Source organism: Onychostruthus taczanowskii, unplaced genomic scaffold (genome assembly GCF_017590055.1).
Source record: "Onychostruthus taczanowskii isolate IOZ18803 unplaced genomic scaffold, ASM1759005v1 scaffold76, whole genome shotgun sequence".
In the NCBI taxonomy this organism is placed as follows: Eukaryota; Metazoa; Chordata; class Aves; order Passeriformes; family Passeridae; genus Onychostruthus; species Onychostruthus taczanowskii.
In genome coordinates, this window is record NW_024505450.1 from 3,635,065 (window position 1) to 3,647,679 (window position 12,615).

At 42.1% G+C, this 12,615-nt stretch overlaps 1 protein-coding gene across 2 annotated transcripts in view; it reads left to right on the plus strand.

The window, feature by feature from the left end:
• Positions 1–12,615, plus strand: part of MPPED2 (metallophosphoesterase domain containing 2) — a 109,189-nt gene continuing 96,574 nt past the window's right edge. The window contains exons 1-2 of one of the 2 annotated variants that reach the window (XM_041423292.1): positions 1–42; positions 3,812–4,054. In XM_041423292.1, coding sequence (XP_041279226.1) covers positions 3,927–4,054 — 128 coding nt within the window. In that variant the 5' untranslated portion in view covers positions 1–42; positions 3,812–3,926. Of the gene's footprint in view, positions 43–3,605; positions 3,624–3,811; positions 4,055–12,615 lie in introns of those variants that run through there. The other variant, XM_041423293.1, reaches the window with a different exon arrangement.

Here is a 12,615-nt window from a genome sequence, read left to right on the forward strand (position 1 = left end):
CAGCCGGCGGCGGGCGGAGGTGGGGAGCGGCCGGCAGCCCAGGTACCGGCGGTCGGCGGCGGGGGAACGGGGCGGGCGAGAGTCGGGGTCCGGCCCCCGGTGCCTGGGCCGGACTCGGTGGGTAGTGGAGCGCGGAGTTGTCGGCAAACTGCAGCGCAGCATCTCGGGGAGCGCTGGCGGCTCCCCCGGGGCCGGGAGCGCACCGTGGGTGCCGGGGGCTCCGGGGGCCAGGCGCGGCCCCGGGCGGGCGGGTGCAGCTGCCGTGTCGGCGGAACAGCGCCGGGATAGCGCATGGATCACCAGAAGGTGTTGACACGGGGTTAACCCTTCCCGGCTCCTGCCTTTCAGCGTTCTCTGCTAAAGCCCGAGCCCAGCTAGAGGCGAATTTTTGAAATTCAGATGAGGAAAGCGTAAATATTTTATTTGGGGAAATGGGTTTTTCGCGTGCATAGGCAGAGCTCTCTGTGTCACTGTGCGATGTAAACGCTACACTGAAACTGACTTACCTGTGCAGATTTCGAGGCAGTTTTTTGACAGGCCGGCAGTGTACAGGTTCACAATTAGCTGCACCCGCGTTTGGGCCAGCCCTGTTCCGAAAAAGCGCCGGTTTATACCTGTGACGCTGGGCAGGGTGTACAATGGCACAGCTCCTGTCGTGCTGCCGGTACAGATAGACGCTGCGAAAGGGTAACAGCCTGGATCTGGGAAAAGGCAACATGCTGGAAAAGCATCATTTGGGTTTTTAATACAGGCATTCTTACTCAAAACTGCCTCGAAAGGCGTGGAAGATACTACGTGTTGTTTTACTTGATACATGGGAAGATAAGCCAACTTTTTTTTTTTTTTTTTTGTACTCATCTCCCGTGTGTAACCTTCAAGTAGTGCTCACAGTTGGAGAAAGAAGAATGGTAGCGATTGGAAGAAGTCTCTTTTAATTTCTTTCTTTTTTTTTTTTTCTTTTTTTTTTTTTTTTTTTTTTTTAATTTTGGGCCTAAGATACGTTTGTTTTAAAGTTTTGAAGTGTTCAGCTTCTTTCTTCTATTTTCTTCAGAGACGTTCAGAGTAAAGAAGGTAATAAGTAATAATTAGATACTTCTGGTAGTTGAGCTGTAGTACTCTATAGAGTATTAAATGGAAATTAAGAGAATTAACACAGAAGCCAGCTTCAAACTATACCTTTTTGTTTTTACCTCCAGTCTGGCATTTGTTGTTGAATTTCATTTGAAAAGGATGCTTTGTTCAGCTTTGTCTCAATTTAAGTACAGATTTATTTTTAAGATTAAAGATTAGAACAGTGGGAAGCAATTGCAGCTTATACACTTATAATCTGACTGAGAGTCAACTTAAAAGTATTTAATACAGCTTTTTAAGTGTCCTTTTGTCATTTGTTTTACGCCAGTTAGTTGCAATTTCTTTCTGTAACGTGGACTGTTACAAACATTGTAAAAAATGCCTATTATCTTTATGTATAATTCATTCTCATGAACAAATTAGATTTTTCTTCCATGAGTGAACTACAATATGAAATTTAATGTTCTGACCTTTCTTATGTTGGGTTGCTGAAAACAGTGTCATTTAGCTTTTTTGAAAGCCCAAGCATATTTTTGTTGTTGGTTTAATGCATTGTTTTATATTGTTGCTTTTAATTGTGGGAAAAAAATAACATTACACATGTAGTTTTCGCAGTACTTCTTAATATATGAAGGCTCCAAAGTTCTTGCAGTGTAAAAGAAAAACTCTTTATTTTAATTTTTTTTTTTTTCTGGGAGCTCTGATGGCCTGTCTTGTTAATGACAGTCATTTCTCTAGCAGGAAGATGTTTTCATTTTATTTACTTCTCAGTGCAGGGCAATTATGCTGCTCTGCTGTTGTGCACTCTTCATAGTTTCTATCTCAAAAGAACTGCAGCGCTTGGAGCAGGACTGCAGTTTGAAGCAGGTGTTGTGTTTTACTGTTATGCAAAATAACGCTGAAATACAATTGTGAAGGAAATTCAGGAAACATCTGCAAACTTGGCATGGTAACCACTATGTTGTGTGAGCAGCTCTTGCAGCATCTTCCATGGCATCTAGCACAGCAAAGATGTGTTCCAGCAAAGCTCACCCTTGCCGATTTCTGCTGCTGAAACCTTGTTCTCATGAGACAGGTCCTCTAGGTCTCACAGGGGAGGACCAGGCTGTGACCACAGTTACAGTGCTCTGCCATCTCTAGTGACAGTTTTTAAACTGCTGCTTTTCCTTTTCATTTCATCTTCATTTTTTTTTTCCTTTTAATTTTTTCCTTTTGCTTTTTTCCCTTCCAACGCTAAAGAAGATGAAGGATAGAATCCAGCTAGCAGGACGAAGGTTGCAGAATGTCTCAACCCAACCAACATATGGAAGCCTACATAGGCCTGAGGTGGTAAAATAGTAAAATAAATGGCCTATAGCAGGCCATCTGCCATTTGCAGAGCGTTTTCATCGTGCCTCATGCCAAACTGGAAATTAGTCTTTGTATTAAAAATATATTTTGAATACAAATCAAAGATTTCAAATGCTCAGCGTTACACATGGCAAGCACATTTCTGTCTGGGAGCTAGAGAAGTCCAGGGAAATTGCACTGGAAAAATATTGCTTGGTTTGGTGCTCGGGGCTCAAGTCATTCTCTTCTCTTTCGTATCTCTTTGTCTTCCCAGGAAGCAAGGATTTACTTTTGTGAAATGCACTGCAGGTAGGGAAAGTCCACTCTAGGCAGCTGAAGGGCAGAATTTCAGTGGGTTCTGAGAGTGGTGATTTCACCGAGTCCAGGCAGCTAGCACAGCGTGTCCCAGCTGAGGACCTGCCCCATAAACGGGGCCTTTACGGAGCTGCTCATCTTGAAAGTGTCCTTCGACCATGGGCTGATCCATTTCCACAGAGCCCCTCTGAAAGGAAGGCACTGAGATATCTCAGGTTATTGGCCGGAGAAATCCAAGCTGGATTTTGCCCAGGAAGCTCAGCGGAGCTTGTTCGGGAGGTTCTGGCTGTTGGGCTGTGCTGATATCACAGATACCACATCCAGGCCTGACTCAAAGTGTGTGTAAGAGCACTCTGGAGAAGCCAAAGGCAGGGATGCAGAGAGAGAGAAGAGCCTATTTCTTTCATTTTTATGCAGAAATATTTTTGCATAAAATCACGCTTAAGTCAGATAAATGATCGCTGTCTGCTAGCAGTGAATCCAAACCACTTTCAATGCTAGGGAGCTATAATATGGATATTTTATTAACATTGCCTCGATACTCTGGGCACATAAACACCTCCATTCAAAGGCGTTTGGGTGTGCCTTTTGTTGTAACATGTTCTTTACATCAGTTTCTTGTAAGTTTCTCAGTTGTTGGTGTTCTAAAGCCACAGCAGCGGCTTGAAAGTAAGTGTGCGTATTTGTGGAAAGTCTTTTGTCCTTCGGGAAGTGGGTCCACTTGTGAGTTTTCATGGTTGCAATGAACACGAGATGTTATTTAAAATCAAGGATACGAAATGGGGAGTATTTAACTGGAGCTTTCAACACATATTTTATTCCCCCTTCCCCCATCCCCTGAAGATAAAGCCTTACTTGAAGCATTCCTTCTTTGGATGTGTCTAATGATGATGGAGTTGGATGATGAGGTAATTAAAAAAAAACCCAAAGTGAATAGTAATGCGTGGAGAGGGGTGATGGGTACATCAGGGATATAGAAAAAGATCTCAGATCTGAACAGGTCTCCGATCTGAACGGAAGTCAGGAGAGCGTGGAGCAGTAGGTCGGTGTGTGTTTACATCTCGTGGCTCAGAGCAGCGTCTGTCTCTCCTGGCAGAAGTCTCGGCGTTGATGCGGAGCTGCTGGGAGTCGGGATCCGCCCGGAGCACGATGCCCTGCCCTGCCCCTGGCCTTGGGAAGCTGTGAGCTGCTCATGTCCATAAGGAGGAAGGATGGCTCATGGAATTCCTTCACAAGGCAAAGTTACCATAACGGTGGATGAGTACAGCTCCAACCCGACGCAGGCGTTCACGCACTACAACATCAACCAGAGCCGCTTCCAGCCTCCCCACGTGCACATGTGAGTATTCCCTGCCTGCGTGCCTGCTGTGTGCCTGACACCGGGACTGCTGCTCCAGGACAGCCGGCAAAACCACTGGTTGGGAAATTGCCTTAGTTAGCCACGGGAGCTGAGAGGCAGAATGGTTAGCGTTAAAAATGGGACCAGACTCCTGGTATTAAAGTGATTTCAGCATTTTTTATAATAAAAAAAAAAGAAAGGCCTAAAGCAAGGGGGCCCGCGGGCCGAGCAGGAGCATTCCCATCGAGGATGCTGTGGTGTTGGCACTGGATCTTCGTCAGCAGCGATGTCCCGGGTGGAGCGTGGAGCGGCACAGCTTCCCTGGCTCAGATGCCCCTTTTAATCCTGTTTTTTGTCCCTTCGGATTAGTTTCTTTTTGAATCCTTCATTTGCAGGAAGGTTTAAGGCGCTTGATGGACCCGTTACAGTTCTGTCCAGGCCGGCTCGTTTCGCTTGGGGGGTGCTGCCCTTTCCTTGTGTGTAATACGGCACCCTGAGCACCGCATTTCTTATAATTGCCCTTTTAACCCCATTTACAATATAACAACTAAACTAACAGTACATGCTTAACAATTATCAACTATTTTACAACAGTTTCTGAGCTGTTTTTAACAGCGGGGTTTGGAGCCGGTGTGTGCGAGGGCTGAGGAGCGGGCTCCATCCTCTCCTGGATGAGGTGCCACCACCTCGGTGGCACTCCCGTGCTCTCAAGCTTGTCACTTCACTGATCTTGCTTTCACTCGCCTGAGGGACCCATTGCTGTAAGATTTAAGCTCCCTTCCCCCAGCAGCTTACACTCAGCTGCGAAATAGGCCTAATTGGGACTAATTGTCCCCCCCGATCAGCGAATCCTTTGTCCTCCCGGTTGCGAGCTGAACGTGTGCCGCATTCCACATTCCACCCGCAACCTGCCGCACAAAGGAGCCGGGGCTGCCCCGCGGCTCCTCCGGGGAGCTGCAAACCCTCCAGACACCTCCCTGCAAGCTCCAGCCCTGGCCCGAGCTGCAGACCCTCCAAACACATCCCTGCAAACCCTCCAGACGCCTCCCTGCAAGCTCCAGCCCTGGCCCGAGCTGCAGACCCTCCAAACACATCCCTGCAAACCCTCCAGACACCTCCCTGCAAGCTCCAGCCCTGGCCCCATCCAAGGGAGCAGCACGGCAAGTGGGGAGCTGGAGTGGAGGTTCCTCCTTCCCTCACCTCGTTATTCCTGGCTGTTGTGGCACCCAGGGTTGGCACCTAGGCACAAAGGGTTGCTTGCTCAGCAAAGCGCCAGTTCCAACTCCTGAATTTCTTTCCCATTGTTTAGTGGGGTTTGATCTTTATCGGTTATTTACGTGAAGGTTCTTTCTCTCTTAGCATTAATAGACTGAAAAGCACGTGAAACTAAAACAAAGCCGACATCCCTGGACATCCTGCGAGCCATTGTTAGGCAGGATTTTGAACCATGTCGCACTATTGAATTTGATAAGGATTTTGCATAATAAGGGGGGAAAGTTGTATGGTACTTCATTGCATTTTTGTTATGTAGAAGCCTGCCGGAAGAGTCACAATGTAGGAGTTCAGCACCTTCTAATAGGATTTCATGTGGTTACAATGTTCCTGAAGGCAACTTCAGGAAGGATGCTGACGAGTGCCTGTCGTGCATTCTCTTTTCAAGGTGGAAAACTTCCCATTAACTTTGATTTTTAGAAACATTTCCATGTCTCAGTTCACTTTTCAGACCTTTGGCCAGCAAATTTCTGTTGCGTGTTTTGCACTCCAGGCTGTGCTTCTGACTGACATTAAGTACAAATCTTATTTAGAGAACGAATTCAAAACAAACAAAAGAAAATCAGAAAGCAGTTTTAAAGAACCCCTTCCTGTTGAGATTGACTTGAGTGGGAGCTGAATTTAGGACTAAGTGTGGTGTTCAGCACTGTAAAAATTACTCATGCTTTGTTTAAAAACCTCACAAACATACAGGCACTCCTCTAAGTGATAGTGTAAAATGATACTAACTTGATGGATGTCGTGAAAGATACTTGTTTGGAAAAACTCTGCAGTTGAAATAAACACTGAAACTTCAAAGTACGGTACAGCGAGAAAATTTTAAATAATTTTTAACTTTAAATACCACAGCTTCCTTAAAATCAGAAATTTGGGTTCAGCGCAGGGTGTGGCACATGAAAGGGAGATGAAAATTTTGAAAAACTGGCAATGAATTAGTCTCAGATTCACAGTGGAAGCAGACAGACATGTTCCAGTGCAGGAGCTGAGTTCAGGTACAGGTCTGGATAGCAAATGACAGGTTTTACAAAACTCGTTGAGAAACAAAAGAGGGGATCCTACCAGGTGGAGGACACAATGAGGTGAAGATCTGAGTGTGCTGAGGGTTTGTGTGATGTGAGAACAGCAGAATTGTTGCTGGGGAGGGGAGACTGGATTTTGTGGTAGCTTCAGATGGAGTCTTTATTTGACTTTTAATGTATTGTAATGGAAGTTTCCTGTGTTCATCTGAAAGAGGTTGTCATCAAGTGAGAAGTCTTAAGAGAAAATTGGTAAAAGCAGTATTAACAAAGAAACCATGATCTTTTTACCCTGTTCTGGCTCTGTTAGTGCTACATTGCTGCAGCTGCCAGGATTGATTTGATTTGGTTTTACAGTCTGCTTTTCTTTGTTGCTGTCTTTTAGAGTAATGTATGTGTGTGGTTTGTTCGTTTCTTTTTCTTTTATTTTTTTTTTCCCTAAGAGGGAGTTTGAAGAGGCTTTATTCTCTAGTGAAAAATTTATTTTAAAAATCATGGGACGAAGAGAAATGAGTGGAGCAACATGGGGGCTGAGTTTTGTGCCATGTATGTGAACAGCAGGGCAATCTATTGCTGCAGGACATAAATCAGGAGCTGGGTGCAGCTTAAGGACAGTGTTCTTTGCTAAAGGAAATATTTGTTTTAGGAGTAATTTCTTTATGGATATGCTGTGCAAAGGTGAGAAGTGGTTTCTTGGCCTACACTGAGCCACTTACAAAAGGTCCTGTATCCTTTGGGCCTAACTCTGATTTTACAGAGAGCAGAAGAGTCCAGGGAGCATCACCAGCATAAATCTGGTGAGTAAGGCACTACTGGCACTACTTTGCCACTTCACGTGCCCTGGGCTTCTTCTCTCACCTTTATTTTGTGCCTTTCATGTAGTTCAATCAGCTGGGATAGAGTTCTCTTATCTTTATCCGTATTTTTTATACTCCTTAGTCAATTTGTTTAAGCATAGTTTCAGTTAACAACAGAATATTTATTACAGCTCCCTTTGCTTGGGCTGGCAGCAACAGCAGTTTTGTCTGTGTAGTTTTTGTATCAGTTTGTCCAACCATTTAATTTTACTTAATTTCATTTCTTTACTAATTAATGTTTGAACAGGTATTCTAAAGGCAATTTTTGCTGCACAGTTGTTTTGCATGAAGGGATGTAATATTAAATATTATTTTGTCATCTTGAAGCGATGCTCCCACCCACAGGTCTCAGTTGCTTTCTGACTGTTACAAAGTGCTTGTATTTGAATGCTTTGTCCAGTTAGTGTTTAGTTTTAATTAACAGCATCATCTTAGCTCCCTGCTTTCAAGGGCAGCTGCAAAATAATAAATAACTGTAATATTATAGTTATTAATATTATAACAACTATAATATGCTTCTCTGTGCTTCATGTTGATTATTATTCTTTCAAAAGTTTTCATACTTTCAAATTTTTTGGCAAGAATGGTGACTTAAAGAGAGAAGTGCTTCTTGCTCCTTAGGTGTATAAGAGTATGTTTGAGGGGTTTTTTGGGTGTTTGTTTATTTTTTAAACCAAACCAGCTTTTCAGCCTGTTGAGACTTTTGAAATATTCTGTGTGAGGTTGCTAGCTGTGAGCAGCAGTGGGATAAAGCCTGGGGACAAATTCAAATGAAAAACTCCTTCCTTAGGTTTTAACCAGACAGAAAAATCTTCCTGTTTAGGTGCAATGCCCCATTTACTTGTAGGGAATAAAAAAAAAAAAAAAGAGAAGAGTGAAATAAACCTGGTGTATCTATTATGGAAAATGCCCCTTTGTATGTTGAGGATGGGGGAGTTCTGTGAAGATAAAATAATAAAATAGCTATAGCCCCTGCTGGCTGAGCCTTTTAGAGGAGTGGTGGCTTTTTTAGGGTAGTTTGAATGCATGTTAACACTTTGTTCTGGTTTAAATTCAATAGTAGGGGAGTGAGAAAGGTAGGGGTTTCTGTGCCAGAGCAAGAGTCCTCTAAATAAGTTTATTCATACCTGGAGATACATTTTTCCCTCTGTAACTATATAATTTTACTGCCTTTTCTGTACTAGAGCAATCTCCCCTGTGAATATTCTTATTTTAAAGAGTATAAGCAGAGTTTTATGTTGCTAGAAATATGTGTCTGGCTGAATAAAGTACGTAAATGTCTGTTTGCAAATATGTATATATTAATATGTAAATCTATATCTATACATATATATATATATGTATTTATATTTATAATATAGAAAATGGAAACTTCAAAGTAGGGTACAGTGACAGAATTTTCAATAATTTTAAACTTAAATACTCCAACTTCCTTAAAATCAGAGATGTGGTTAAAAATCCTGGTTTAAAATCAGAATGTAATAATAAAAAAATAAAACCACAGCTATTTGATCATAGAAGGAAAAACTTTCAGCTGTGCTGAAACCTTACATTGTTAGAGTCTTATTAGACTGCTAACCTCGACAGAGAGGATCTTGGTTTGTTGGGGTTTTTTTTGTTTTCTTGGGGAAAACATCCTGCAGTTAATGGGCTTTATGAACTCCCCCTGAGATTAGTAGGAAATCATGGACTTGATTTGCAGCAGCCTGGATTTTAGTTTCATGTAAGGCCTGTGATATTTGGCGTTAGCAAAATAGGAACTCATTTGACATTTACAGAAAAGTGGAGCTGGTACATGTAATGTTGTTGGTTGAGAAAAAAAGAGATTCAGTCTTAGAGCAGTCAGCTGTACCTGGGCAGGCTGGTTCAGCTGCTGCTGATGTGATAGAGTTGGTGTAGTTTTGCTGGAAATTGTTGTTCTGGCAATTAATAACACTATCTATCTATCTATCCATCCATCCATCCATCTATCTATAAAACAAGTGTGTGTGTAGATATATATATATATATATATATATGTATAATAAATATATTAAAATATATTCATATATAAAATGGCCATTAATAGCACTCTATATATAAATAAAAATATAATATATATTTATTCTTATATTTTACATATATTATATAAAAATATGTATTAATTTATTATTATTATTATTATTTTTTTTACAAAAAGCATACACAGCTTATAACCATTCAGGTTTCTTTCCACTGCTTATTTTTCCAAATAAATACATATTTATTTATGATTAAATAAATCAATATATAAATACTACTTTATTATAAATATATTTATGATAAAAGTATTGATTCTAAAATGTAATATTTAAAATTCTTTATTATAAATATATAATAAATACTCTCTGAAACAGTCAAGTGACATTTAAGCTCTGGTTGTGGAAACAGGAGTACTTTGAATGAGTGCACTTAAACCAGGGTTTTTCCTGGGGCCCTGGCTCATGCTGAGCTCACCTTGGTGCAGGTTTAGTCTCCTTTCCTGGCTGCTCCCCTGTCATTGGGAAAACTCTGTTCCTGCTGCCTGTGCGTGTCTGTGTGAGTGAAGATCTCTGCCATCTCACTGGTTTTTACACCGTTCAAAGTTACTTGTGCAAAAACCTAAGCAGCACCTAAGTTCTAAACTTTAATTTTAGGTGTAAAATGAAAATAGCTTCTTAAAGAAGCTACACTTATTTGGTATGCTGGAGGGGTGGAGCATACTGAAAGTGTTCCTAACAGAGGTGATGTAAGGCTCAGTTTTGTAATTCAAATTTAAATTTGGGTCCTTTGTATTGCATTTATACAGTGCAGCCATCGTATGCTAAGCACTCCTGAAAAATTGATTAAATTTCTGACCTTTCTTTTTGTCATTGTAAAAAGGAGTAATACCAACCTACCTTTAAAAAAATGGCCTGACATCCCTAGAAGGCTAATGATGTAAAAGTGCCAATATTATTATTATCATTATAAATATATTCTTATTATTATAACTGTAGGTTTAAAATAATTTTTATAATGTAGCTTTAAAGTATTTATTTTTTTCTCACCATTGCCCTGTTAATACTGTCTTTCCACATCACCCTGCCCTAAGAGAGAAGCCAGGTCTGGTTTCAGTTGGTGACAAACCCCTCTTGTGCTGGTGGGACCAGGCTGCCAGAGCAGTTTGTGCCTCTCAAAATCAATCCATCAGTCCCTGGAGTTACTCAGGGCTGCAGGGGGGAGATCCCTGCTACAGGGAAAGGCTTCAGAGCTGGACCTGCTGCTCCTGCCTGCCCCTGGAGAGTTGGCACAGCCTTTTTGGGGCTGCTGGATGGACACTGAGACAGTCCAGGGTACAAATGTCCTTGGGGGGGGGGGGGGGGTTTGGTTTTCCAAAAATTTTCCAATCCACATTTTTCTTTGGTTTTGGTTTTGTTTTGTTTTGTTTTGTTTTTCCAATGAGCTACTTCCAGTGATCTCTCTCCTGGTGCAGCCTCACCAGCAGAGGGTTACAGGGGCAGCCAGCACAGGGAGCTGGTTTAGTGTGATCTTAACTTGCTGGAATATTTTATTTTTTTAAATTTTAAAATATCTTTAGCAATTAACCTACTGGTTTATATTGTGGTGGACCTGGCAGTGCTAGATTAATTGTTGGAGTTGATAATCCAGCCTCAAGAAATCCATAATTCAGTCACAGCTTCCTCCTAATTAAAAACGACCACACAAAACTTCAGCTACAGCACACCACCTAAAAACTGCAACCTTCATGGCCCACATCAGAACTGAAGGGAAATGGGGAAGACCTGAATTTCCAAACCCCAGCAAAGAAGCTGTTTGTATCTGCTGAAATACCAGCCATGAACTGTGTGCTTATGGATCCACCAGTGGGCAAGAGGGAAGGAAGGGGGTGTTTGTTCACCTCTGGTGCAGAAATGAGACTGAGGAAGATTTTCATGGAAAATGTGCTGTAAAAACACCTTGTGGAGTCAGTCTGGCTCATGTGTGTTGGTGTTCTTTTGTGCTGTATGGATCCTGCAGAGAAGCCTTCAGGTCACAAACCCTTTATCTGTAAGGCCCCACTCAGTAGCTGAGCACTAAAAAAAGGAAATTTTCAATACATGATCTGACTATAGTGTTGACTGAAGGGTTCATTTAGTGGTCAGTCACACTGAGACACAGCCGAGTTGCACTTCCTAGTTGATGTACAGCACACAAATGCGTGTGTGTGTCTCCCAAAAACATTTTGGGAGATGTGTGATGGGATCTGACCAGGAGTGCTTTGTGTGGCAGTGGTTCCTGCCACAGTACTCACCCAGGAAACTCTTTGCTGTGAAGTAGTTTGACAAAAAAGATGGATCTATGTTGCAATCAGGATGTTGTGCTGTCACTGGAAACTTGTGAATTTTTTTTTTTTTTTAAATACCAGGGCAGTAGGGATATTGTTGTGGAATTCTTGCAGAATTCTTGCAGAATTGGAGCAGATTCTTGCTTTTATTTAGTGCTTGAAGGGTGAGATACAATCTGTCCTGTGAAACAACTTCTAGAGCATAGATTTTCAAACAGAGAGTTAAAAGCTAAGTTTGCAGGCCCCACACTGCAGATCCCACTGGAGAGTTTTTGGCTCCTGGTTTTCTCCCAGTGGCAGGATGAGGCAGCCTGTTCCCTTTGCTGTGACACGTGGCTATTCCAAACAAAGTGCTGCAGCTACCTATCACACATCTGACTCTCTCTTTTGCAAACTCCTGCTAGATTTTTTTTTTTCCTTGTTGGACAAATAAGCAAAAGGAAAACCCTGTAAACAATGTGAGTTTAGATGTCTGTGTTATATGTTATATTATTATATGCAGCTTGGTTATGTTTGATGCAAGAGGTTTAATGGTGCAAGAAGTTTATTTCAGAAGTGATCAAGTGTTGATTGTGGATATTGATTTTTTGTACTCAGTGTTGGCGTGGTAATTTTTTGAGTTTACATTTCTGATCGTGAGCTCTCAGAGGTGGCTTAATTTTGGAGTCAGTTGCCTAACATCATGGAAAAATTCAGAAATGGAGGGGGCTAGTGTGTCTCCTTGTCAAAGGAACACTTAAACAGCTTGCTTTTGAATTCTGTAACATGCCACAGTGTAACTTGAGAAAATAAATGCTTTTGGGCACAGCAGAAGTACAGTGAGGCAGGGACATGCCTTTAAAACATCTCTGGATGTCTTCAGAGCATCTCTGAGCACTGAGCTTGTGAAGCTGCTGCTGGGAAGGCAGAGCCCAGCCTGGTGTTGGCATTACCTGCTGGTAGGAAGTCCCCCCACGCTGCATGGGGAAATCATTCCCTGCATAATTCCAGGTTTTTCCAAGTGCCTAGGAGTGGATTTTCCAGCAGGCCTGTGAGTTTTGGTCCTTGGAGCAATGACTTCTTGTTTCCAGTGGTTTGAATCATACTTGGCAT